The sequence below is a fragment of the Phyllobates terribilis genome, unplaced genomic scaffold (assembly GCF_046119375.1).
Source record: "Phyllobates terribilis strain yellow unplaced genomic scaffold, ASM4611937v1 Scaffold_11__3_contigs__length_659146591, whole genome shotgun sequence".
In the NCBI taxonomy this organism is placed as follows: domain Eukaryota; kingdom Metazoa; phylum Chordata; class Amphibia; order Anura; family Dendrobatidae; genus Phyllobates; species Phyllobates terribilis.
In genome coordinates this window covers 615,080,041-615,106,087 of record NW_027362771.1, presented here as the reverse complement: position 1 = coordinate 615,106,087, position 26,047 = coordinate 615,080,041, and the positions used below count along the sequence as shown (strand labels likewise).

Genomic DNA, 26,047 nt, shown 5'->3' with positions numbered 1-26,047 from the left:
ACGCACGGCCTCGTGGATGCCGGGGAGGGGAGGGCCACGCACGGCCTCGTGTATGCCGGGGAGGGCCGGGCCACGCACGGCCTGTGCGGTATGGGGGGAGGGCCGGGCCACGCACGACCTCGTGTATGCCGGGGAGGGCCGGGCCACGCACGGCCTCGTGTATGCCGGGGAGGGCCGGGCCACGCACGACCTCGTGTATGCCGGGGAGGGCCACGCACGACCTCGTGTATGCCAGGATGATCTGTCACCTGTCGGCTCTGTGTTGCACCCTGTCGCAGACGGTTCTGTAATGTCTCAGAGCGTCTCGTTCAGAGATGACCCGACCTTCTTGTCCTCTGTGTCCGTCCCCCCGTGGCCTCCGTCCCCCCGTGGCCTCCGTCCCCCCGTGGCCTCCGTCCCCCCGTGGCCTCCGTCCCCCCGTGGCCTCCGTCCCCCCGTGGCCTCCGTCCCCCCGTGGCCTCCATGTCTGTGTCGCTGGGTAGTTGGTGTGTGATCTGGCCATGCTCCCTCCGTCTGTGTGTCTCTGGATCTCTCCCTGCTGTCTCTTGGCTCTCTCTGCATCTCTCCTTCTCTAGGAATATATCAGACAGAAGTTAGAGGAAGAACAGAGACAGTTAGAAATCCTCCAGCAGCAGCTTCTGCAGGAACAGGCCCTGTTACTGGTAAATCAGCTCCTCTGTTGGCTTTTCTAGTGCGGCCTCTCCTTGTCACTAATATTTCCCCGTACTCCTCTGGTACACCGTTTACTACAGCGAGTCGCCACAGGGTCAGTGTACACTGTGTGCTAAACAGTCAGACACCCTGCACTACACCGTCACACCTGTCCCTGTATGTAGACACCCCTTACTACACCGAGATACCCCCTCCCGTATATAGACACCCTGTACTCCACCGTGACCCCCTCCCTGTATATAGACACCCTGTACTCCACCGTCACACCCCTCCCGTATATAGACACCCTGTACTCCTCCGTGACACCCCTCCTGTATATAGACACCCTGTACTCCACCGTGACGCCCCTCCTGTATATAGACACCCTGTACTCCTCCGTGACGCCCCTCCTGTATATAGACACCCTGTACTCCTCCGTGACGCCCCTCCTGTATATAGACACCCTGTACTCCTCCGTGACGCCCCTCCTGTATATAGACACCCCTTAATACACCGAGATACCCCCTCCCGTATATAGACACCCTGTACTACACCGTCACACCCCTCCTGTATATAGACACCCTGTACTCCTCCGTGACGCCCCTCCTGTATATAGACACCCTGTACTCCTCCGTGACGCCCCTCCTGTATATAGACACCCCTTAATACACCGAGATACCCCCTCCCGTATATAGACACCCTGTACTACACCATCACACCCCTCCTGTATATAGACACCCTGTACTCCTCCGTGACGCCCCTCCTGTATATAGACACCCTGTACTCCTCCGTGACGCCCCTCCTGTATATAGACACCCCTTAATACACCAAGATACCCCCTCCCGTATATAGACACCCTGTACTACACCGTCACACCCCTCCTGTATATAGACACCCTGTACTCCACCGTCACACCCCTCCTGTATATAGACACCCTGTACTCCTCCGTGACGCCCCTCCTGTATATAGACACCCTGTACTCCTCCGTGACGCCCCTCCTGTATATAGACACCCTGTACTCCACCGTCACACCCCTCCTGTATATAGACACCCTGTACTCCTCCGTGACGCCCCTCCTGTATATAGACACCCTGTACTCCTCCGTGACGCCCCTCCTGTATATAGACACCCTGTACTCCTCCGTGACGCCCCTCCTGTATATAGACACCCTGTACTCCACCGTCACACCCCTCCTGTATATAGACACCCTGTACTCCTCCGTGACGCCCCTCCTGTATATAGACACCCTGTACTCCTCCGTGACGCCCCTCCTGTATATAGACACCCTGTACTCCACCGTGACGCCCCTCCTGTATATAGACACCCTGTACTCCTCCGTGACGCCCCTCCTGTATATAGACACCTGTACTCCTCCGTGACGCCCCTCCTGTATATAGACACCCTGTACTCCTCCGTGACGCCCCTCCTGTATATAGACACCCTGTACTCCACCGTGACGCCCCTCCTGTATATAGACACCCTGTACACCACCGTGACGCCCCTCCTGTATATAGACACCCTGTACTCCACCGTGACGCCCCTCCTGTATATAGACACCCTGTACTCCACCGTGATGCCCCTCCTGTATATAGACACCCTGTACTCCACCGTGACGCCCCTCCTGTATATAGACACCCTGTACTCCACCGTGACGCTCCTCCTGTATATAGACACCCTGTACTCCACCGTGACGCTCCTCCTGTATATAGACACCCTGTACTCCACCGTGACGCTCCTCCTGTATATAGACACCCTGTACTCCACCGTGACGCCCCTCCTGTATATAGACACCCTGTACTCCACCGTGACGCCCCTCCTGTATATAGACACCCTGTACTCCACCGTGACGCCCCTCCTGTATATAGACACCCTGTACTCCACCGTGACGCCCCTCCTGTGTATAGACACCCTGTACTCCACCGTGACGCCCCTCCTGTATATAGACACCCTGTACTCCACCGTGACGCCCCTCCTGTATATAGACACCCTGTACTCCACCGTGACGCCCCTCCTGTATATAGACACCCTGTACTCCACCGTGACGCCCCTCCTGTATATAGACACCCTGTACTCCACCGTGACGCCCCTCCTGTATATAGACACCCTGTACTCCACCGTGACGCCCCTCCTGTATATAGACACCCTGTACTCCACCGTGACGCCCCTCCTGTGTATAGACACCCTGTACTCCTCCGTGACGCCCCTCCTGTATATAGACACCCTGTACTCCACCGTGACGCCCCTCCTGTGTATAGACACCCTGTACTCCTCCGTGACGCCCCTCCTGTGTATAGACACCCTGTACTCCACCGTGACGCCCCTCCTGTGTATAGACACCCTGTACTCCACCGTGACGCTCCTCCTGTATATAGACACCCTGTACTCCACCGTGACGCCCCTCCTGTATATAGACACCCTGTACTCCTCCGTGACGCCCCTCCTGTATATAGACACCCTGTACTCCTCCGTGACGCCCCTCCTGTATATAGACACCCTGTACTCCACCGTGACGCCCCTCCTGTATATAGACACCCTGTACTCCACCGTGACGCCCCTCCTGTATATAGACACCCTGTACTCCACCGTGACGCCCCTCCTGTATATAGACACCCTGTACTCCACCGCGACGCCCCTCCTGTATATAGACACCCTGTACTCCACCGCGACGCCCCTCCTGTATATAGACACCCTGTACTCCACCGTGACCCCCTCCTGTATATAGACACCCTGTACTCCACCGTGACGCCCCTCCTGTGTATAGACACCCTGTACTCCTCCGTGACGCCCCTCCTGTGTATAGACACCCTGTACTCCACCGTGACGCCCCTCCTGTGTATAGACACCCTGTACTCCACCGTGACGCTCCTCCTGTGTATAGACACCCTGTACTCCACCGTGACGCCCCTCCTGTATATAGACACCCTGTACTCCTCCGTGACGCCCCTCCTGTATATAGACACCCTGTACTCCTCCGTGACGCCCCTCCTGTATATAGACACCCTGTACTCCACCGTGACGCCCCTCCTGTATATAGACACCCTGTACTCCACCGTGACGCCCCTCCTGTATATAGACACCCTGTACTCCACCGTGACGCCCCTCCTGTATATAGACACCCTGTACTCCACCGCGACGCCCCTCCTGTATATAGACACCCTGTACTCCACCGCGACGCCCCTCCTGTATATAGACACCCTGTACTCCACCGCGACGCCCCTCCTGTATATAGACACCCTGTACTCCACCGTGACCCCCTCCTGTATATAGACACCCTGTACTACACCGTGACGCCCCTCCTGTGTATAGACACCCTGTACTCCACCGTGACGCTCCTCCTGTGTATAGACACCCTGTACTCCACCGTGACGCTCCTCCTGTATATAGACACCCTGTACTCCACCGTGACGCCCCTCCTGTATATAGACACCCTGTACTCCACCGTGACGCCCCTCCTGTATATAGACACCTGTACTCCACCGTGACGCCCCTCCTGTATATAGACACCCTGTACTCCACCGTGACGCCCCTCCTGTATATAGACACCCTGTACTCCTCCGTGACGCCCCTCCTGTATATAGACACCCTGTACTCCACCGTGACGCCCCTCCTGTATATAGACACCCTGTACTCCACCGTGACGCCCCTCCTGTATATAGACACCCTGTACTCCACCGTGACGCCCCTCCTGTATATAGACACCCTGTACTCCACCGTGACGCCCCTCTTGTATATAGACACCCTGTACTCCACCGTGACGCCCCTCCTGTGTATAGACACCCTGTACTCCACCGTGACGCCCCTCCTGTATATAGACACCCTGTACTCCACCGTGACGCTCCCTCCTGTATATAGACACCCTGTACTCCACCGTGACGCTCCTCCTGTATATAGACACCCTGTACTCCACCGTGACGCCCCTCCTGTATATAGACACCCTGTACTCCACCGTGACGCCCCTCCTGTATATAGACACCCTGTACTCCACCGTGACGCCCCTCCTGTGTATAGACACCCTGTACTCCACCGTGACGCCCCTCCTGTATATAGACACCCTGTACTCCACCGTGACGCCCCTCCTGTATATAGACACCCTGTACTCCACCGTGACGCCCCTCCTGTATATAGACACCCTGTACTCCACCGTGACGCCCCTCCTGTATATAGACACCCTGTACTCCACCGTGACGCCCCTCCTGTGTATAGACACCCTGTACTCCACCGTGACGCCCCTCCTGTGTATAGACACCCTGTACTCCTCCGTGACGCCCCTCCTGTGTATAGACACCCTGTACTCCACCGTGACGCCCCTCCTGTGTATAGACACCCTGTACTCCTCCGTGACGCCCCTCCTGTGTATAGACACCCTGTACTCCACCGTGACGCCCCTCCTGTGTATAGACACCCTGTACTCCACCGTGACGCTCCTCCTGTATATAGACACCCTGTACTCCACCGTGACGCCCCTCCTGTATATAGACACCCTGTACTCCTCCGTGACGCCCCTCCTGTATATAGACACCCTGTACTCCTCCGTGACGCCCCTCCTGTATATAGACACCCTGTACTCCTCCGTGACGCCCCTCCTGTATATAGACACCCTGTACTCAACCGTCACGCCCCTCCTGTATATAGACACCCTGTACTCCACCGTGACGCCCCTCCTGTATATAGACACCCTGTACTCCACCGTCACGCCCCTCCTGTATATAGACACCCTGTACTCCTCCGTCACGCCCCTCCTGTATATAGACACCCTGTACTCAACCGTCACGCCCCTCCTGTATATAGACACCCTGTACTCCACCGTGACGCCCCTCCTGTATATAGACACCCTGTACTCCTCCGTGACGCCCCTCCTGTATATAGACACCCTGTACTCCACCGTGACGCCCCTCCTGTATATAGACACCCTGTACTCCACCGTGACGCCCCTCCTGTATATAGACACCCTGTACTCCACCGTGACGCCCCTCCTGTATATAGACACCCTGTACTCCACCGTGACGCCCCTCCTGTATATAGACACCCTGTACTCCACCGTGACGCCCCTCCTGTGTATAGACACCCTGTACTCCTCCGTGACGCCCCTCCTGTATATAGACACCCTGTACTCCACCGTGACGCCCCTCCTGTGTATAGACACCCTGTACTCCTCCGTGACGCCCCTCCTGTATATAGACACCCTGTACTCCACCGTGACGCCCCTCCTGTATATAGACACCCTGTACTCCACCGTGAAGCCCCTCCTGTGTATAGACACCCTGTACTCCACCGCGACGCCCCTCCTGTATATAGACACCCTGTACTCCACCGCGACGCCCCTCCTGTATATAGACACCCTGTACTCCACCGTGACCCCCTCCTGTATATAGACACCCTGTACTCCACCGTGACGCCCCTCCTGTGTATAGACACCCTGTACTCCTCCGTGACGCCCCTCCTGTGTATAGACACCCTGTACTCCACCGTGACGCCCCACCTGTGTATAGACACCCTGTACTCCACCGTGACGCTCCTCCTGTATATAGACACCCTGTACTCCACCGTGACGCCCCTCCTGTATATAGACACCCTGTACTCCTCCGTGACGCCCCTCCTGTATATAGACACCCTGTACTCCTCCGTGACGCCCCTCCTGTATATAGACACCCTGTACTCCACCGTGACGCCCCTCCTGTATATAGACACCCTGTACTCCACCGTGACGCCCCTCCTGTATATAGACACCCTGTACTCCACCGTGACGCCCCTCCTGTATATAGACACCCTGTACTCCACCGCGACGCCCCTCCTGTATATAGACACCCTGTACTCCACCGCGACGCCCCTCCTGTATATAGACACCCTGTACTCCACCGTGACCCCCTCCTGTATATAGACACCCTGTACTACACCGTGACGCCCCTCCTGTGTATAGACACCCTGTACTCCACCGTGACGCCCCTCCTGTGTATAGACACCCTGTACTCCACCGTGACGCTCCTCCTGTGTATAGACACCCTGTACTCCACCGTGACGCTCCTCCTGTGTATAGACACCCTGTACTCCACCGTGACGCTCCTCCTGTGTATAGACACCCTGTACTCCACCGTGACGCCCCTCCTGTATATAGACACCCTGTACTCCACCGTGACGCTCCTCCTGTCTATAGACACCCTGTACTCCACCGTGACGCTCCTCCTGTATATAGACACCCTGTACTCCACCGTGACGCCCCTCCTGTATATAGACACCCTGTACTCCACCGTGACGCCCCTCCTGTATATAGACACCCTGTACTCCACCGTGACGCCCCTCCTGTATATAGACACCCTGTACTCCACCGTGACGCCCCTCCTGTATATAGACACCCTGTACTCCACCGTGACGCCCCTCCTGTATATAGACACCCTGTACTCCTCCGTGACGCCCCTCCTGTATATAGACACCCTGTACTCCTCCGTGACGCCCCTCCTGTATATAGACACCCTGTACTCAACCGTCACGCCCCTCCTGTATATAGACACCCTGTACTCCACCGTGACGCCCCTCCTGTATATAGACACCCTGTACTCCACCGTGACGCCCCTCCTGTATATAGACACCCTGTACTCCACCGTGACGCCCCTCCTGTGTATAGACACCCTGTACTCCACCGTGACGCCCCTCCTGTGTATAGACACCCTGTACTCCACCGTGACGCCCCTCCTGTGTATAGACACCCTGTACTCCACCGTGACGCCCCTCCTGTGTATAGACACCCTGTACTCCACCGTGACGCCCCTCCTGTGTATAGACACCCTGTACTCCACCGTGACGCCCCTCCTGTGTATAGACACCCTGTACTCCACCGTGACGCCCCTCCTGTGTATAGACACCCTGTACTCCACCGTGACGCCCCTCCTGTATATAGACACCCTGTACTCCACCGTGACGCCCCTCCTGTATATAGACACCCTGTACTCCACCGTGACGCCCCTCCTGTATATAGACACCCTGTACTCCACCGTGACGCCCCTCCTGTGTATAGACACCCTGTACTCCACCGTGACGCCCCTCCTGTGTATAGACACCCTGTACTCCACCGTGACGCTCCTCCTGTATATAGACACCCTGTACTCCACCGTGACGCCCCTCCTGTATATAGACACCCTGTACTCCACCGTGACGCCCCTCCTGTATATAGACACCCTGTACTCCACCTTGACGCCCCTCCTGTATATAGACACCCTGTACTCCTCCGTGACGCCCCTCCTGTATATAGACACCCTGTACTCCACCGTGACGCCCCTCCTGTATATAGACACCCTGTACTCCACCGTGACGCCCCTCCTGTATATAGACACCCTGTACTCCACCGTGACGCCCCTCCTGTATATAGACACCCTGTACTCCACCGCGACGCCCCTCCTGTATATAGACACCCTGTACTCCACCGCGATGCCCCTCCTGTATATAGACACCCTGTACTCCACCGTGACCCCCTCCTGTATATAGACACCCTGTACTACACCGTGACGCCCCTCCTGTGTATAGACACCCTGTACTCCACCGTGACGCTCCTCCTGTATATAGACACCCTGTACTCCACCGTGACGCCCCTCCTGTATATAGACACCCTGTACTCCACCGTGACGCCCCTCCTGTATATAGACACCCTGTACTCCACCGTGACGCCCCTCCTGTGTATAGACACCCTGTACTCCACCGTGACGCCCCTCCTGTATATAGACACCCTGTACTCCACCGTGACGCTCCTCCTGTATATAGACACCCTGTACTCCACCGTGACGCTCCTCCTGTATATAGACTCCCTGTACTCCACCGTGACGCCCCTCCTGTATATAGACACCCTGTACTCCACCGTGACGCCCCTCCTGTATATAGACACCCTGTACTTCACCGTGACGCCCCTCCTGTATATAGACACCCTGTACTCCTCCGTGACGCCCCTCCTGTATATAGACACCCTGTACTCCTCCGTGACGCCCCTCCTGTATATAGACACCCTGTACTCCACCGTGACGCCCCTCCTGTATATAGACACCCTGTACTCAACCGTCACGCCCCTCCTGTATATAGACACCCTGTACTCCACCGTGACGCCCCTCCTGTATATAGACACCCTGTACTCCACCGTGACGCCCCTCCTGTATATAGACACCCTGTACTCCACCGTGACGCCCCTCCTGTATATAGACACCCTGTACTCCACCGTGACGCCCCTCCTGTATATAGACACCCTGTACTCCACCGTGACGCCCCTCCTGTATATAGACACCCTGTACTCCTCCGTGACGCCCCTCCTGTATATAGACACCCTGTACTCCACCGTGACGCCCCTCCTGTATATAGACACCCTGTACTCCACTGTGACGCCCCTCCTGTATATAGACACCCTGTACTCCTCCGTGAAGCCCCTCCTGTGTATAGACACCCTGTACTCCACCGCGACGCCCCTCCTGTATATAGACACCCTGTACTCCACCGTGACGCCCCTCCTGTATATAGACACCCTGTACTCCACCGTGACGCCCCTCCTGTATATAGACACCCTGTACTCCACCGTGACGCCCCTCCTGTATATAGACACCCTGTACTCCACCGTGACGCCCCTCCTGTATATAGACACCCTGTACTCCACCGTGACGCCCCTCCTGTATATAGACACCCTGTACTCCACCGTGACGCCCCTCCTGTGTATAGACACCCTGTACTCCACCGTGACGCCCCTCCTGTATATAGACACCCTGTACTCCACCGTGACGCTCCTCCTGTATATAGACACCCTGTACTCCACCGTGACGCTCCTCCTGTATATAGACTCCCTGTACTCCACCGTGACGCCCCTCCTGTATATAGACACCCTGTACTCCACCGTGACGCCCCTCCTGTATATAGACACCCTGTACTTCACCGTGACGCCCCTCCTGTATATAGACACCCTGTACTCCTCCGTGACGCCCCTCCTGTATATAGACACCCTGTACTCCTCCGTGACGCCCCTCCTGTATATAGACACCCTGTACTCCACCGTGACGCCCCTCCTGTATATAGACACCCTGTACTCAACCGTCACGCCCCTCCTGTATATAGACACCCTGTACTCCACCGTGACGCCCCTCCTGTATATAGACACCCTGTACTCCACCGTGACGCCCCTCCTGTATATAGACACCCTGTACTCCACCGTGACGCCCCTCCTGTATATAGACACCCTGTACTCCACCGTGACGCCCCTCCTGTATATAGACACCCTGTACTCCACCGTGACGCCCCTCCTGTATATAGACACCCTGTACTCCTCCGTGACGCCCCTCCTGTATATAGACACCCTGTACTCCACCGTGACGCCCCTCCTGTATATAGACACCCTGTACTCCACTGTGACGCCCCTCCTGTATATAGACACCCTGTACTCCTCCGTGAAGCCCCTCCTGTGTATAGACACCCTGTACTCCACCGCGACGCCCCTCCTGTATATAGACACCCTGTACTCCACCGTGACGCCCCTCCTGTATATAGACACCCTGTACTCCACCGTGACGCCCCTCCTGTATATAGACACCCTGTACTCCACCGTGACGCCCCTCCTGTATATAGACACCCTGTACTCCTCCGTGACGCCCCTCCTGTATATAGACACCCTGTACTCCTCCGTGACGCCCCTCCTGTATATAGACACCCTGTACTCCACCGTGACGCCCCTCCTGTATATAGACACCCTGTACTCCACCGTGACGCCCCTCCTGTATATAGACACCCTGTACTCCTCCGTGACGCCCCTCCTGTATATAGACACCCTGTACTCCTCCGTGACGCCCCTCCTGTATATAGACACCCTGTACTCCACCGTGACGCCCCTCCTGTATATAGACACCCTGTACTCCTCCGTGACGCCCCTCCTGTATATAGACACCCTGTACTCCACCGTGACGCCCCTCCTGTATATAGACACCCTGTACTCCACCGTGACGCCCCTCCTGTATATAGACACCCTGTACTCCACCGTGACGCCCCTCCTGTATATAGACACCCTGTACTCCACCGTGACGCCCCTCCTGTATATAGACACCCTGTACTCCACCGTGACGCCCCTCCTGTATATAGACACCCTGTACTCCACCGTGAAGCCCCTCCTGTGTATAGACACCCTGTACTCCACCGTGACGCCCCTCCTGTATATAGACACCCTGTACTCCTCCGTGACGCCCCTCCTGTATATAGACACCCTGTACTCCACCGTGACGCCCCTCCTGTGTATAGACACCCTGTACTCCACCGTGACGCCCCTCCTGTGTATAGACACCCTGTACTCCACCGTGACGCCCCTCCTGTATATAGACACCCTGTACTCCACCGTGACGCCCCTCCTGTATATAGACACCCTGTACTCCACCGTGACGCCCCTCCTGTATATAGACACCCTACCTTACACCACTACAGCCTTGTACACATGGATTCTACGCTGTACCCCGTGATGTAGCGGAGGTTTGTTTCCCAGAGCAGCGCTCCTCTGGAGATCTCTGTATGACCCTGAGTCCTAGAGAAGGCAGACATTAGGCTGGCGCTGTCCTTTCCTGTGATTTCCACACTGCCGCCCTCTCGTTTCTTCCCCTCACACCCGTGCTGTTTATTACTGTAGGTGATGAACCTCCGCCTCCCTGTCCGTGTGTTGTATCCGGTGTATAGACACTGAGTATTATTACACCCGGCGGCCGGTCCCCTAGTAAAATACTCCACTATACCCAGTGTATGTGTTTGCACCCTGTTGTTTCCCCTGTGTCGCTCACGCACTTAGCTCAGCTTTATCTGGGCAGGAGTACAAGCGGAAACAGGTGGAGGAACAGCGTCAGTCGGAGCGCCTGCAGCGGCAGCTACAGCAGGAGCACGCTTATCTCAAGTCCCTGCAGCAACAGCAGCAACAGCAGGAGAAGAAGCCCCTGTACCACTACAACCGGGCCGTGATGAACCCCAGCGAGAAGCCCGCCTGGGCCAGAGAGGTATGTCCTCTCCTTGCTACATTTATATGCTGATCGCTGACGCCCGGTGACAGGTCAGTCCGGCGATCCCTGCACAACCCCCGTCTGCTGAAGGTAAAGCCAGAGGAATTATGTTGTTGTCTTCTCTAATTTCTTGTAACGTCACTGACTTTAGGGGTGCTTCTGTTTTTCACATTTAGTGGACTGGGTTTTTTTGTGGGGGAGGGGTGTTGGGTGTGGGTTTCAACCTACAATACGACCCACAGGTTGTAATTCATTTTCTACAGGTGGAGGAACGGTCACGACTGAACAAGCAGAACTCGCCACTGTCTATTACAAAGCTCAGCTCGGTGGAGTCCTCTGGGACCCCCAATCAAACCCCTCCATCACAGAGGCCGCTAGACCTCCAGGAGCATAAGGTAAACCGAGGGGAGGGGACAACAATTCCTTTAAATGGATATTGTTTGATAGGATTCAGAAAAACAAGCAATTTTGCAATTTACTGCTTATTAAAATTTTCAGCTGTTCTGGAGATATTAAAACTTTTTGTTTACAACTCATTGCCTAGGAGACCGACCACCACTGCTAGACGTCAGAAAGTGCACAGTTCTTCCAAGCCTTTTTTTTTTTGTCATCGTGTTTTGAAGGTGGCCGGCATCACGGTTGCGTGCTCTTAGTTCCTATTTCTGGCCACCTTCCGCCGCTGCAGCGGTGGTCGGTCTCCTAGGCAACAAGCTGTCAACGATAGAAAAGTGTAATTATCTCCATAGCGACTGCAAATTTTAATAAGCGGTAAATTGAAAAATTGCTTGTTTTTACACGCACTATCCGACAATATCCTTTTATGAAGATGGGAAATAACTGTTTAATCAGTAGATAATGGACTCCTGGTGGTCAGGGGGGAGCTGATCCTGCGTCGGTCAGGTATAAGGCAGTCCTCTATTCACCACTCCTGCACCCTACATTTAGCCCCCATCACATATTTCATCATGACCTCCTGCCTTGTCGAGGTCCTCGTCTGTTCACCACCCCTCCACCCTACATTTAGCCCCCATCACATATTTCATCATGACCTCCTGCCTTGTCGAGGTCCTCGTCTGTTCACCACCCCTCCACCCTACATTTAGCCCCCATCACATATTTCATCATGACCTCCTGCCTTGTCGAGGTCCTCGTCTGTTTACCACCCCTTCACCCTACATTTAGCCCCCATCACATTTTTCATCATGACCTCCCGCCTTGTCGAGGTCCTCGTCTGTTTACCACCCCTTCACCCTACATTTAGCCCCATCACATACAGTTATATGAAAAAGTTTGGGCACCCCTATTAATCTTAAGCTTAATGTATTATAAAAATTGGTGTTTTTGCAGCAGCTATTTCAGTTTGATCTATGTAATAACTGTTGGACACAGTAATGTTTCTGCCTTGAAATTAGGTTTATTGTGCTAACAGAAAATGTGCAATCTGCATTCAAACAAAATTTGACAGGTGCATAAGTATGGGCACCCTTATCATTTTCTTGTTTTAAATACTCCTACCTACTTTTTACTGACTTACTAAAGCACTTTTTTTGGTTTTGTAACCTCATTGAGCTTTGAACTTCAAAGCCAGGTGTATGCAATCATGAGAAAAGCTACTTAAAGTGGCCACTTGCAAGTTGTTCTCCTGTTTGAATCTCCTCTGAAGAGTGGCATCATGGGCTCCTCAAAACAACTGTCAAATGATCTGAAAACAAAGATTATTCAACATAGTTGTTCAGGGGAAGGATACAAAAAGCTGTCTCAGAGATTTAACCTGTCAGTTTCCACTGTGAGGAACATAGTAAGGAAATGGAAGAACACAGGGACAGTTCTTGTTAAGGCCAGAAGTGGCAGGCCAAGAAAAACATCAGAAAAGCAGAGAAGAAGAATGGTGAGATCAGTCAAGGACAATCCTCAGACCACCTCCAGAGAGCTGCAGCATCAACTTGCTGCAGATGGTGTCACTGTGCATCGGTCAACTATACAAGGCACTTTGCACAAGGAGAAGCTGTATGGGAGAGTGATGCGAAAGAAGCCGTTTCTACAAGCACGCCACAAACACAGTCGGCTGAGGTATGCAAAAGCACATTTGAAGAAGCCTATTTCTTTTTGTAAGAAGGTCCTGTGGACTGATGAAACCAAGATTGAGTTGTTTGGTTATACATAAAGGCGTTATGCATGGCGGCAAAAAAACACAGCATTCCAAGAAAAACACTTGCTACCCACAGTAAAATTTGGTGGAGGTTCCATCATGCTTTGGGGCTGTGTGGTCAATGCCGGCACTGGGAATCTTGTTAAAGTTGAGGGACGCATGGATTCCACTCAGTATCAGCAGATTCTTGACAATAATGTTCAAGAATCAGTGACAAAGTTGAAGTTACGCAGGGGATGGATCTTTCAGCAAGACAATGATCCAAAACACTGCTCCAAATCTACTCAGGCATTCATGCAGAGGAACAATTACAATGTTCTGGAATGGCCATCCCAGTCCCCAGACCTGAATATCATTGAACATCTGTGGGATCATTTGAAGAGGCTGTCCATGCTCGGCGACCATCAAACTTAACTGAACTGGAATTGTTTTGTAAAGAGGAATGGTCAAAAATACCTTCATCCAGGATCCAGGAACTCATTAAAAGCTACAGGAAGCGACTAGAGGCAAAAGGAGGATCTACTAAATATTAATGTCACTTTTCTGGTGAGGTGCCCATACTTATGCACCTGTCAAATTTTGTTTGAATGCAGATTGCACATTTTCTGTTAGTACAATAAACCTCATTTCAAGGCAGAAACATTACTGTGTCCAACAGTTATTACATATATCAAACTGAAAGAGCTGTTGCAAAAACACCAATTTATATAAAACATTAAGCTTAAGATTAATAGGGGTGCCCAAACTTTTTCATATAACTGTATTTCATCATGACCTCCTGCCTTGTCGAGGTCCTCGTCTGTTTACCACCCCTCCACCCTACATTTAGCCCCCATCACATATTTGATCATGACCTCCTGCCTTGTCATCCTTGAGCTAGAAGGGCTGCAGTGTAAAGCATGGTGATGGACAGGGCAGCACTTCATCATAAATCCGAGGCTGGCAATCTGCACCTGCATAAAAGGAAATCTGACTGCATCCTTAAAGGGACCGGTCTACAGATGCAAGTCCTGAGAGTTTGGAAACTTCAGATTTGGCTGATAACAGGGAATAATAGATTGCACATGGCTGGAACCTGCCTCATAGAGTCAGTAGCATTGTAGCTTCGCCTGTCATTCATGTCTTCATCCATTCCTCAGCCGCTCCGCACCTCCGTCACTCCACAGGCCCGCGCGGCCCTGAAACCCAACCCCCGGCCCAATTCCCTACAGGACCCGCCACTGGCGCCCATCATCAACCGTCAGCCCGTCACCACCGCTGCCATGATGCCTCCTGCCTCACGGCACCAGGTACTCCGTCAGAGCTCCGACCCCTCCCCGGAGGCGCTTGTTGTACCCTCGGCTCGGCCGGACAGGGGCCCCTGGGTGAAAATGGAGCCAGAGACCCCTCCTCCAAAGGTAAAGGGGGTGAAGAGAAGTCATCCGTCAGCAAGCGTGGCAGCCTGTCCCTCTCTCACTCCGTGTTAACCCTTTCTTCCTGAACGCCATCACTGCTCTGCTTTCCGCTGTCCTATACTGTCCGCACCGCTCCTTATCTGTCTCTGGGAAAGCTGGGTGCCATTAAAGGACTTACGGGGGTCTTCCCGGACTGTCCGCTCGGGCAGCGATGTCTCTTCTGCTTCTTTCTCGCAGCATAACTAGATTAGTGGGAAAGCCGGCCAATGGTCAATATGGCCTCCCTTGTGTCTGCTTCTTTGCCTTACCAGACTGCGCTGCCCTTCAGGGCCCTGGGAAAGTTGAGTGACAACCAAATGGCCACTAATATACCTTCCAATATACTCCGAGTCTGCATCGTCATGCAGCGATCGCTCCCGCACGGCGAGTCAGATTGACATTCAGTAGTCTGGGAAAGCTGGGTAATGACTGCCATTACAGCATATGTGACTAGTCATACAGTGATTGCATCCCTTTCTCCTGCCGACTTGTCAGGATACTGAGAAAGCTGGATACCAACCACATGGCGGCCCTTGCACCTCACACAGCGGGGACGGACACCCAGCTTTCCCAGAATCTACAGAAAATTGGTGGTCACCCTGTTTTCCCCGACATTAGTCGACCGAAGGACGACTCTAACCTTTGGGTTCACCGTCTACAATTTGCTGCTATCACTAACCGCTACTCTGCTTTCCGCGGCTCCTGACCGTTCATTAACCTGATGGGACGTCTGCACTCGTCTTCCTCTCTCGCTGGGTCTCCAGTGTTTCCTGGGCTTCCTCCGTCTCGCTTGTTCTCTCCATTACTCCGGTCACATCTAGAGCTGCCGCTGCCCAGCACACTGCATTTTCCACAATGCACCACCGCAGTATGAGAGGCAGCTGAATCGTGTTTGCAGCTCTGGATGTGACTGGAGTGTAAGCTGACCGCAGCTGTTACTCCTCCAGGTTCCCCAGAGGACAACATCCATAGCCACCGCCCTGAACACAAGCGGATCCGGAGGGGGCCGACCAGTCCAGGCTGTGAGAGCCAGGTGAGTGCGCCCTGCCCCCCTCACGTATGGATATTTGGGGGTCTTCTCCCCCGTACGTGTCCCCTACCTGCCAGCATGGCATCTGATGACCCCCTCTCTTGTATTCCAGCAATCCAGACCTGCGCCGGGCAGAGAGCGGCTGGGAAAGGGGAGACTCCCTGCTGCAGTCTCCGCACCCGAACCTCCCCCAGGCCGGATCGCTGGAGAGAAACCGTATAGGTAAGGGCCCCACGCACCCAGAGGGCCACATTCTGGGTCTTAATTGGGGGCTCAGTTACCAGAAGTATTAGATCATTAGTAATCTGCTCCTCACTCCATCACATGGCGATCAAAGTGCAGCGGGATCTCTGGGTCCCCCCCACTTACATCTGATGTCTCCTGCAGCCCCTCATAAGCTGGAGGAGTCTTCAATCAGCCCCCCTGGCAGCAAGACCCCAGGAGAGGAGCATCGGTCCCGGCCGGGGCGTCCTGCTGTAAGTATAACCCCCAACTTTACATTGTGAGATAAGACGGAGGAGGTGGGGGGCTTCTCTGTAGTATTACATTGCCTTGTCACCTTGCCTATATAATTGTGTGGGGAGGGGTGTTATATACTGTCAGATGTACAGGTACACTTGTGCCATAGGAGGAGGATGACAATCACCTGCAATAATCCTTTTCTTTTCTCTACTGCTGTCAGAGCTATAAAAGAGCGATTGGAGAGGTTAGTGTCTCCTGATATGTTGTGTTAGAAGCTGTACATTACCGGTGTGTATGAATGTAGCGGTGTAGTGTGCGGCTGTACATTACCGGTGTATATGAATGTAGCGGTGTAGTGTGCGGCTGTGCATTACCGGTGTGTATGAATGTAACTGTGTAGTGTGCGGCTGTACATTACCCGGTGTGTATGAATGTAATGGTGTAGTGTGCGGCTGTACATTACCCCGGTGTGTATAAATGTAACGGTGTAGTGTGCGGCTGTACATTACCGGTGTGTATGAATGTAACGGTGTAGTGTGCGGCTGTATATTACCGGTGTGTATGAATGTTACGGTGTAGTGTGCGGCTGTACATTACCGGTGTGTATGAATGAAACGGTGTAGTGTGCGGCTGTACATTACCCGGTGTATATGAATGTAAGAGTGTAGTGTGCGGCTGTACATTACCCGGTGTATATGAATGTAAGAGTGTAGTGTGCGGCTGTACATTATCCGGTGTCTGTGTATGAATATCACAGGGGTGCAGTGTGCGGCTGTACATTACATGGTGTATGTATGAATGTCAGGGTGTAGTGTGCGGCTGTACTTTACATGGTGTGTGTATGAATGTCAGGGTGTAGTGTGCGGCTGTACTTTACATGGTGTGTGTATGAATGTCAGGGTGTAGTGTGCGGCTGTACTTTACATGGTGTGTGTATGAATGTCCGGGTGTAATGTGCGGCTGTACATTATCCGATGTGTTTGAGTGCCCTGGTGTAGTGTGCAGCTGTACATTACCCGGTGTATGTGTGTGTCCTGGTGTAGTGTGAGGCTGTACATTTCCTGGTGTGTGTGTGAATGTCAAGGTCTAGTGTGTGGTTGTACATTATCTGGTGTGTGTGTGTGTGAATGTCAGGGGGGTGTAGTGTTCAGTTATATATTACCTGGTGTGTGTGTCTGTGAATGTAAGGGTGTAGTGTATGGCTGTACAGTACCTGGTGTGTGTGAATATCAGGGTGTAGTGTGCAGCTGTATATTACCTGGTGTGAATGTCAGGGTGTAGTATTTAGCTCTACATTAACTGGTGTGTGTATGAATGTCAGGGTGTAGTGTGCGGCTGTACATTACCTGGTGTGTGTATGAATGACAGGTTGTAGTGTGCGGCTGTACATTACCCAGTGTGTGTGAGTGTGTCCTGGTGTAGTGTGAGGCTGTACATTTCCTGGTGTGTGTGTGAATGTCAGGGTGTAATGTGCGGCTGTACATTACCCGGTGTGTTTGAGTGTCCTGGTGCAGTGTGCGGCTGTACATTACCTGGTTGTGTATGAATGTCAGGGTGTAGTGTGCAGCTGTACATTACCCAACGCAAATGAATATCAGAGTGTAGTGTGTGGCTGTAACTTACCTGGTGTGTTTATGAATGTAAAGGTGTAGTGTGTGGCTGTACATTTCCAGGTGTGTATAATTGTAAGGGTTTCGGAAGAAGCTGGCAGCAAAACACGCGTCGGGGTGAGGGGATTCAGCCTGTGACCATCCACACTGTTTGGAGGATCTCTTATTGATACAGACAGGTACCATTACCCTTATGAATGTTTAATATAGCTCACATCATTACCTAATGTGATACCAATACAAACACTATGATTTATATGCCCTGTTATTATGTATTGCTAGATAGATGAATTTTTCTTAAACGACCATGATTATCCCTATGGCCATCTAATGCGATTGATATTACTTATGTTGGAATGAGCTGAGGGATTTCATTGGGATCTATGTATGTTGTGGGCTCTTCTTCATATATATTTCTGAGAGTGATTTATACTTAATTATAGTACCTGACTGATTTCATTATATATTCGTTGTGGGTGTTTTCATGTAATTTACATAAATTACTGGTCCATTGGTCACACTAGCGTCCCCTGCTGGACATTCTGCTTTTTTTTAACTTGTTTATTTTAATTTGTTTCAATAAATTTGGGTTTTATCATGGATCTCTTCTATACTTTGACTTGAATTTAATCCGAGTTTGTTGTTTTGCTTATGAATGTCAGGGTGTAGTGTGTGGCTGTACATTTCCAGGTGTGCATGAACGTACGGGTGTAGTGTGTGTATAAATGTAAGGGTGTTGTGTGTGTATAAATGTAAGGGTGTAGTGTGTGTATAAATGTAAGGGTGTAGTGTGTGGCTGTACATTTCCAGGTGTGTATGAATATCAGGGTGTAGTGTGTGTATAAATGTAAGGGTGTAGTGTGTGGCTGTACATTTCCAGGTGTGTATGAATGTACGGGTGTAGTGTGCAGCTGTACATTTCCAGGTGTGTATGAACGTACGGGTGTAGTGTGTGGCTGTACATTTCCAAGTGTGTATGAACGTACGGGTGTAGTATGCGGCTGTACATTTCCAGGTGTGTATGAACGTACGGGTGTAGTATGCGGCTGTACATTTCCAGGTGTGTATGAATGTACGGGTGTAGTGTGCAGCTGTACATTTCCAGGTGTGTATGAACGTACGGGTGTAGTGTGTGTGGCTGTACATTTCCAAGTGTGTATGAACGTACGGGTGTAGTGTGCGACTGTACATTTCCAGGTGTGTATGAACGTACGGGTGTAGTATGCGGCTGTACATTTCCAGGTGTGTATGAACATACGGGTGTAGTGCGCGGCTGTACATTTCTAGGTGTGTGCGGCTGTACATTTCCAGGTCTGTATGAACGTACGGGTGTAATGTGTGGCTGTACATTTCCAGGTGTGTATGAACGTACAGGTGTAGTGTGCGGCTGTACATTTTCAGGTGTGTATGAACATACGGGTGTAGTGCGCGGCTGTACATTTCTAGGTGTGTATGAACGTACAGGTGTAGTGTGCGGCTGTACATTTCCAGGTGTGTATGAATGTCAGGGTGTAGTGTGCGGCTGTACATTTCCAGGTGTGTATGAACGTACAGGTGTAGTGTACGTCTGTACATTACCAGGTGTGTATGAATGTCACCGTATAATGCACGCCTGTATGTTATGTGATTGGGTATATTGTAGTCTGGCTTGTCTCGTGTTGTATATTATTTATTACTGTCTATATTGCGGTGTATTGTACGGTGGTGCACTGTTTGTGTTCGATGTCATGATGTACTTTGCAGCTGTATAAAACCAAGTGCTAGTCGTACATGCACAACGTAGCTTGTAGTTGTACTTCTGGTGTGTGTCATGTTGTATGCTGCTGGACATTTCCTAGTCCTTGTATGTGTTGAAGGTGTAGTTTACTCTCCTTCCTTCCCTCACCCTGTAAACCACGTATATACAAGTACATGTCCTCCCTGGATATTTTATCATCCTCGTCAAAAATAACCGAATCCCCATCATCCCCCTGCTCTAGGACCACTTATTGGTGAAGGACCGCCCAGAAGATGTCCCAAAACCCCCGAAAAAGGCTTTGGACTACTCTTCCTCCAGTGATGAGATGGACAGCAGTGACGAAGATGATGATGATGGTGATCAAGAAAGACAGGAACAAAGCAGAGAAAATTCGTCATCCAGGTAGCGAGCATCTCATACACTTAGACCCTCCCATTCCGATATATATGGCTGGGAATCCTCCGAATGTTCCATTTTTCTTTCTTCTACCTTCAGTCGAAACGGTCGTGACGCAGACACAGACAGTGTGAGCACCATGGTGGTCCACGACGTAGAAGAGCTGGTGGGGAGCACATCTGACAGCTCCTATGGAGACGGCACCATGATTGTGCAAAGGGTGAGGAGGAGGGTGATCGAAAAAATGGAGGGTCAAACACAGAGGTGTTATCCGAATTGTGGTCTCTTCTTCAAGTCTTCTAGACTTCCAACTTATTTGGAGGACACCCGAGCAAAAAAAACATCATTCTTTTTTCTTTTCTTCCTCTCAGACGCCAGAAGAGGAACGTAACCTGCTGCACGCAGATAGCAATGGGTACACAAACCTGCCAGATGTGGTGCAACCAAGCCACTCGCCCACTGAGCCCAAGGGGCCCGGCTCTTCTCCCAACAAAGAGGGCGTAGGAACAGATGTGAGTCATCAAGGGGTAACAGGTCGTTACTGTCGGGTATCTCTGGTTGGAGACATTTAGGAATGCGGTGTAGAGCACGTGATAGAGAAGATGTTTAGAGAAGGATCTTTATAGCTGAATGTTTAGAAGCGTAGACCCACTATTTAACTATTCATCAGAGAAGATGTTCTCATATGGGACTTCTTGGTTGACTATTAAGAAGGTAAGTCATCAGGAGATTGAACTATTAGTAATGAAGGTGTCTGGAGATGGAACTTGTTGAGTAGTGATAAGAAAAGATGTTTGGAGAAGGGACTTGGTTTGATATTGGGAAAGAGACTTTTGGAGATGGGACTTGGTTGAGTTTTGAGAAGGGAAGACTTTTTGTGATGACTTGTTTCGAGTACTGAGAAAACATTTGGAGATGGGACTTGTTTGAATAATAAGAAGGGAAGTCATCAAGAGATTGAACTATTAGTAGGGAAGGTGTCTGGAGTTCTAACTTGTTGGATGAGTAATGATTAGGAAAGACGTTTGGTGATAGAACTTGGTTGAATATTGCGAAAGGAAGATGTTTGGAGAACGGACTTGAGTATTGGTAAGGCAAGATGTGTCTTCATGGTTTGATATTATGAAATAAAGACTTTTGGAGATGGGACTTGTTGGTTGACCAATGAGTAGGAAAGATGTTTGATGGGACTTGATGGTCGTGTATTGAGAAGACATTTGGAGACGGGACTCCATGGTTTACTATTGAGAGGCAAAGACGTTTGGTGATGGGACTTGTTGGTTGACTATTGTGGAGGGAAAACATTTGTAGATGGGACTTGTTTATTGACTATTAAAAGGTAAAGACGATTGGTGATGGAAATTTTTGATTGATCATTGAGAAGGAAAGATTTTTGATGGGACTTTTGTGTGTTTTGAGAAGGGAAGAAATTTGGAGATGGGACTTGCTGGTAGATTTTTAGTGATGAGACCACTAGGTTGACTATTAAGATGTGGCTTGTTGATTGGGTATTGAGAAGGGAGGACATTTGAAGATTGCACTTGTTGGTTGATCACTGAGTAGTGAATACGTTTGCAGATGGGACTTCTTGGTTGACTATTGTCATGTGAAAACCTTAGGAGGTGCGCCTCGTAGGTTAATTGAAAAGGGAAGATGTTTGGTGGTGAGACTCATTGGTTGACTATTGAGAGGGGACTCGTTGGTTAGGTATTGAGAAGACATTTAGTGATGGGACTTGTTCGTATTGAGAAGCGAAGATGTTGTTAAACTGGATGACTTGGTTGAGTAGGGAATGTGTTTGAAAGGCTGCTGAAGGGTGAAGAAGAGACTTCCAAGAAAGGAAGGGAAGTTGAGATGTGACTGTATATAATGGAGTATGGGAATTTGGAGATATTTCACAAGAAATGGACAAAAAGGTTTATACAGTATTAAACGTTTTGGATAGTGATATGTGGGACTAGTTGAGCAGAGCATTGCATGTAGGGCAGATGTGGTGATGGATGGGTGAAAATGAGAGATGAGTGTAGTTCTGTTTCATAGAAAGCGAATGAGACCAGAGAGGACACTCCCGAGATTCATGTGATGGGAAAACTATTTACCTTTACAGTAAATCATGGTCTTTCCCCTCTTTTCAGTATCAGTCTCGTGGGTTGGTGAAAGCTCCTCCAAAAACCTCATTCACCATGTTTGTAGATCTTGGGTTATATCAGTCAACCAGCGGGCCAGGCGACACCATTCCAGTGGCAGGTAGTGTAGACCACCCTTCTTTACATTGGGTTGTATCACCCCTAAAAAAAAAAAAAAAAAGTAAAACCTGTAACCCAAAATGTCCCCTGTGCAGCATCCTTTGTGAGTGGAGATGCAGCCAGGTTGGAGCAGCTCAAATACGAGGCTCGAAAAGGATCGGTTGTGAACGTGAATCCGACTAACACCAGGCCGCACAGCGACACCCCGGAGATCAGGAAGTACAAGAAGAGGTTCAACTCCGAGATCCTGTGTGCTGCACTTTGGGGTGAGTGGAGACCGCAGAAGCTTCGGGTATGTTTTTGGTGGTCTCCTTCACCACATCTCATATATCATGTCCTGTACCAGGTGTGAACCTTTTAGTCGGTACCGAGAACGGACTGATGCTTCTGGACCGCAGCGGTCAAGGAAAGGTTTACAGTCTGATCACCAGGAGGAGATTTCAGCAGATGGACGTCCTAGAAGGACTCAACCTCCTCATTACCATCAGTGGTGAGGGGACACTTCCGCTCCTACTTCGCTACTTCATGATGACCCTCTATGATGACCTTCTATTTAGGCTGTGAAGTCCAACCTCCCAGTATTTTTAATCATTTTTATCACAGGTAAGAGGAACAAGTTGCGAGTCTACTATCTCTCGTGGCTCCGAAACAAGATCCTCCACAACGATCCTGAGGTGGAGAAGAAGCAGGGCTGGAGCACGGTGGGAGACATGGAAGGATGTGTCCACTATCGAGTTGGTAAGAACACCTCTCTTCTACATCAGTAGCACCGCATGATCCTCAGTCCATGGTGCGCCCCTCACCCCATTCTTTTTTTGCAGTCAAGTACGAGCGGATCAAGTTTCTGGTGATCGCATTGAAGAACTCTGTAGAAGTTTACGCCTGGGCCCCCAAACCGTACCACAAGTTCATGGCTTTCAAGGTAAATGACAAAGGGGTGTGTCGACTTTACGAATCCGATCACCGGCAGCCCTGCTTTCTGTTTCTGACCCCCTCCATCTTTATCAATCCATTCCAGTCCTTCACGGACCTCCCCCACCGACCACAGCTGGTGGATCTCACGGTGGAGGAGGGGCAGAGGTTAAAGGTCATCTACGGTTCCTCATCCGGTTTCCATGCAGTCGACGTCGACTCGGGGAACAACTACGACATCTACATTCCCGTCCACGTGAGTCGCCCTTTACGGAACTTCAGTCGGAAACGGACGGCCAAGATTTAATTCATTTATGTATTTATTTTTTTCTTACTTAACCCTTTCTTTGTGCATTTAGATTCAGAGTCAGATTAACCCCCACGCCATCATTTTCCTGCCAAACACAGACGGGATGGAGATGCTGCTGTGCTATGAGGACGAGGGGGTCTATGTGAACACGTACGGGAGGATTATCAAAGACGTGGTGCTGCAGTGGGGCGAGATGCCCACCTCTGTGGGTGAGTCGGGGGACACAAATTATTTTTTGGTGGCAAGTGATCGCCCTTACTGTACCTTCAACGCGGTTGTGTATCCAACTGCTCTTACTGAGATACAAAAAAGACCCAGACGACTTTACAGAGGCCGTTAGGTACCTACCTGTGGCCACGGTACTTAGACAGTCTGGACATATCGAAGCTTCACTAGGTAGATGCCTCCTTCCTTCCGGATATATCTAAGCCGCAGGGTATCTAAGCAGAAGCATGTAAAGGCTTTCCTGCACGTGGACGTATCTAAGGCTCTGGCTACACGTGGCCCAAGTGTTGCCGATGCGGGTTATTGGGGCCACATTTTCGACAAGTAGTCCAACTGCGTCTGATTTATTGTGACTTGCTCGTCGTGGTCGCAGTAGCCTCACAAATGAGACCTCATTCACTTGTTTTGCGCGGCGTACACTTAGATACTGAATCCGGGCATATCTAAGGCAGTACAGTTAGATACTTGCATGCGTCTGGATGTATCTCGAGGTTCCTAATTTTTTGGCCGCTTCTCCTCCAGCGTACATCTGCTCCAACCAGATCATGGGGTGGGGAGAGAAAGCCATCGAGATCCGCTCCGTGGAGACCGGCCATCTGGACGGGGTCTTCATGCACAAGAGGGCTCAGCGACTAAAGTTCCTGTGTGAGCGTAACGATAAGGTAAGGCGGACGTTACGTCCGTGTATAGGCGCGCCCTGTGTTTGGCGACCCACCTGGCGGTAACGCTTCTCTTTCAGGTGTTCTTCGCCTCGGTGCGCTCCGGCGGGAGCAGCCAGGTCTACTTCATGACTCTGAACCGCAGCTGCATAATGAACTGGTAAAGGAAAAGTGACGACGACGGGAAAACAGAAAGTCCGACCCCTCCCCCGCACACTGGATACCCCTCCCCCACTCTGACTCATTCCCCTTTAAGACCCCCACCCTCTTCCCAGCACTAATTACTCCTCCTTGTTTGCTTTTATTTGCATTTTAATTTATTGGAAGGCTCCACCCCTGGAGTGACGGTATATATACATATATATATATGCAGGGTGGTGACGTGGGGGCGGGTGTGATAAGGGTCTTCAGGTTTATTTTACATGTGTTTGGTTTACTGATGGAGAAGGGACAGTGAAGAGCTCAGTGGCTCCCCCCAGAGGGTGCTAATACTATGAGTGTGTCACAAACACACCCTTTCTAATGACCACACATATCCGGCCTAGTGGCCATCAGGTCTGTCCTGTGATCTTGTTTTATAATAAGAACCCTCCATTTCTATAAAAGAAGCACTTTAACCCCAAAAATTAAACCCAAAGTCATCCATCCATGCTGTTGTACTCTAGTCACCTCCAGAGCTGCGCTCACAGCACTGTGGATACCTGTCTAGATCCCAGTCTGCAGACGCTGGAGGAAAACTGCTGTGACGGAGGACGAGAACTGTCAACTATAAAGTGGTGACAGCTGAAGTGTGATTGCAGCTCTGGATGTGACTGGGGATGCTCTGTGTGTTGCGGTTCTTCCACTGCCCATGTGACGTCCATTTTCCTTCACCACCAGCACAAACCCACAACACTAATTTTTCTATGGATGGATTATAAAAATACCCCTCCCCCCCCCCATAACTCACGTGGCGTCCATGGCTGATGGATGTCGCTAACTCTCCTCCCTTCCCCCTCTTGCTCCTCCTCTCCCTTCCCCCTCTTGCTCCTCCTCTCCCTTCCCCCTCTTGCTCCTCCTCCTCCTTTCCCCTCTCTTGCTCCTCCCTTCCCCCCCTTTTGCGCCTCCTCCTCCCTTCCCCCCTCTTGCTGCTCCTCCTCCCTTCCCCCTCTTGCTGCTCCTCCTCACTTCCCCCTCTTGCTGCTCCTCCTCACTTCCCCCTCTTGCTGCTCCTCCTCACTTCCCCCTCTTGCTGCTCCTCC

The 26,047-nt window shown here is 51.4% G+C and overlaps 1 protein-coding gene across 6 annotated transcripts in view; it reads left to right on the top strand.

Annotated features, from left to right (window-relative positions):
- Positions 1-26,047, top strand: part of MINK1 (misshapen like kinase 1) — a 106,925-nt gene extending 80,878 nt beyond the window's left edge. Inside the window, exons 14-33 of one of the 6 annotated variants that reach the window (XM_073654495.1) lie at positions 576-662; positions 11,451-11,633; positions 11,900-12,031; positions 14,925-15,182; positions 16,166-16,251; positions 16,361-16,470; positions 16,636-16,724; positions 16,931-16,954; positions 20,300-20,460; positions 20,554-20,674; positions 20,826-20,966; positions 22,590-22,701; positions 22,796-22,966; positions 23,047-23,190; positions 23,304-23,438; positions 23,522-23,622; positions 23,719-23,868; positions 23,972-24,131; positions 24,670-24,809; positions 24,887-26,047. In XM_073654495.1, the coding sequence (XP_073510596.1) occupies positions 576-662; positions 11,451-11,633; positions 11,900-12,031; positions 14,925-15,182; positions 16,166-16,251; positions 16,361-16,470; positions 16,636-16,724; positions 16,931-16,954; positions 20,300-20,460; positions 20,554-20,674; positions 20,826-20,966; positions 22,590-22,701; positions 22,796-22,966; positions 23,047-23,190; positions 23,304-23,438; positions 23,522-23,622; positions 23,719-23,868; positions 23,972-24,131; positions 24,670-24,809; positions 24,887-24,970 (2,589 nt within the window). In that variant the 3' untranslated portion in view covers positions 24,971-26,047. The remainder of the gene's footprint in view (positions 1-575; positions 663-11,450; positions 11,634-11,899; positions 12,032-14,924; positions 15,183-16,165; positions 16,252-16,360; positions 16,471-16,635; positions 16,725-16,930; positions 16,955-20,299; positions 20,461-20,553; positions 20,675-20,825; positions 20,967-22,589; positions 22,702-22,795; positions 22,967-23,046; positions 23,191-23,303; positions 23,439-23,521; positions 23,623-23,718; positions 23,869-23,971; positions 24,132-24,669; positions 24,810-24,886) is intronic. The other 5 variants (XM_073654499.1, XM_073654497.1, XM_073654496.1 and 2 more) reach the window with 5 other exon arrangements.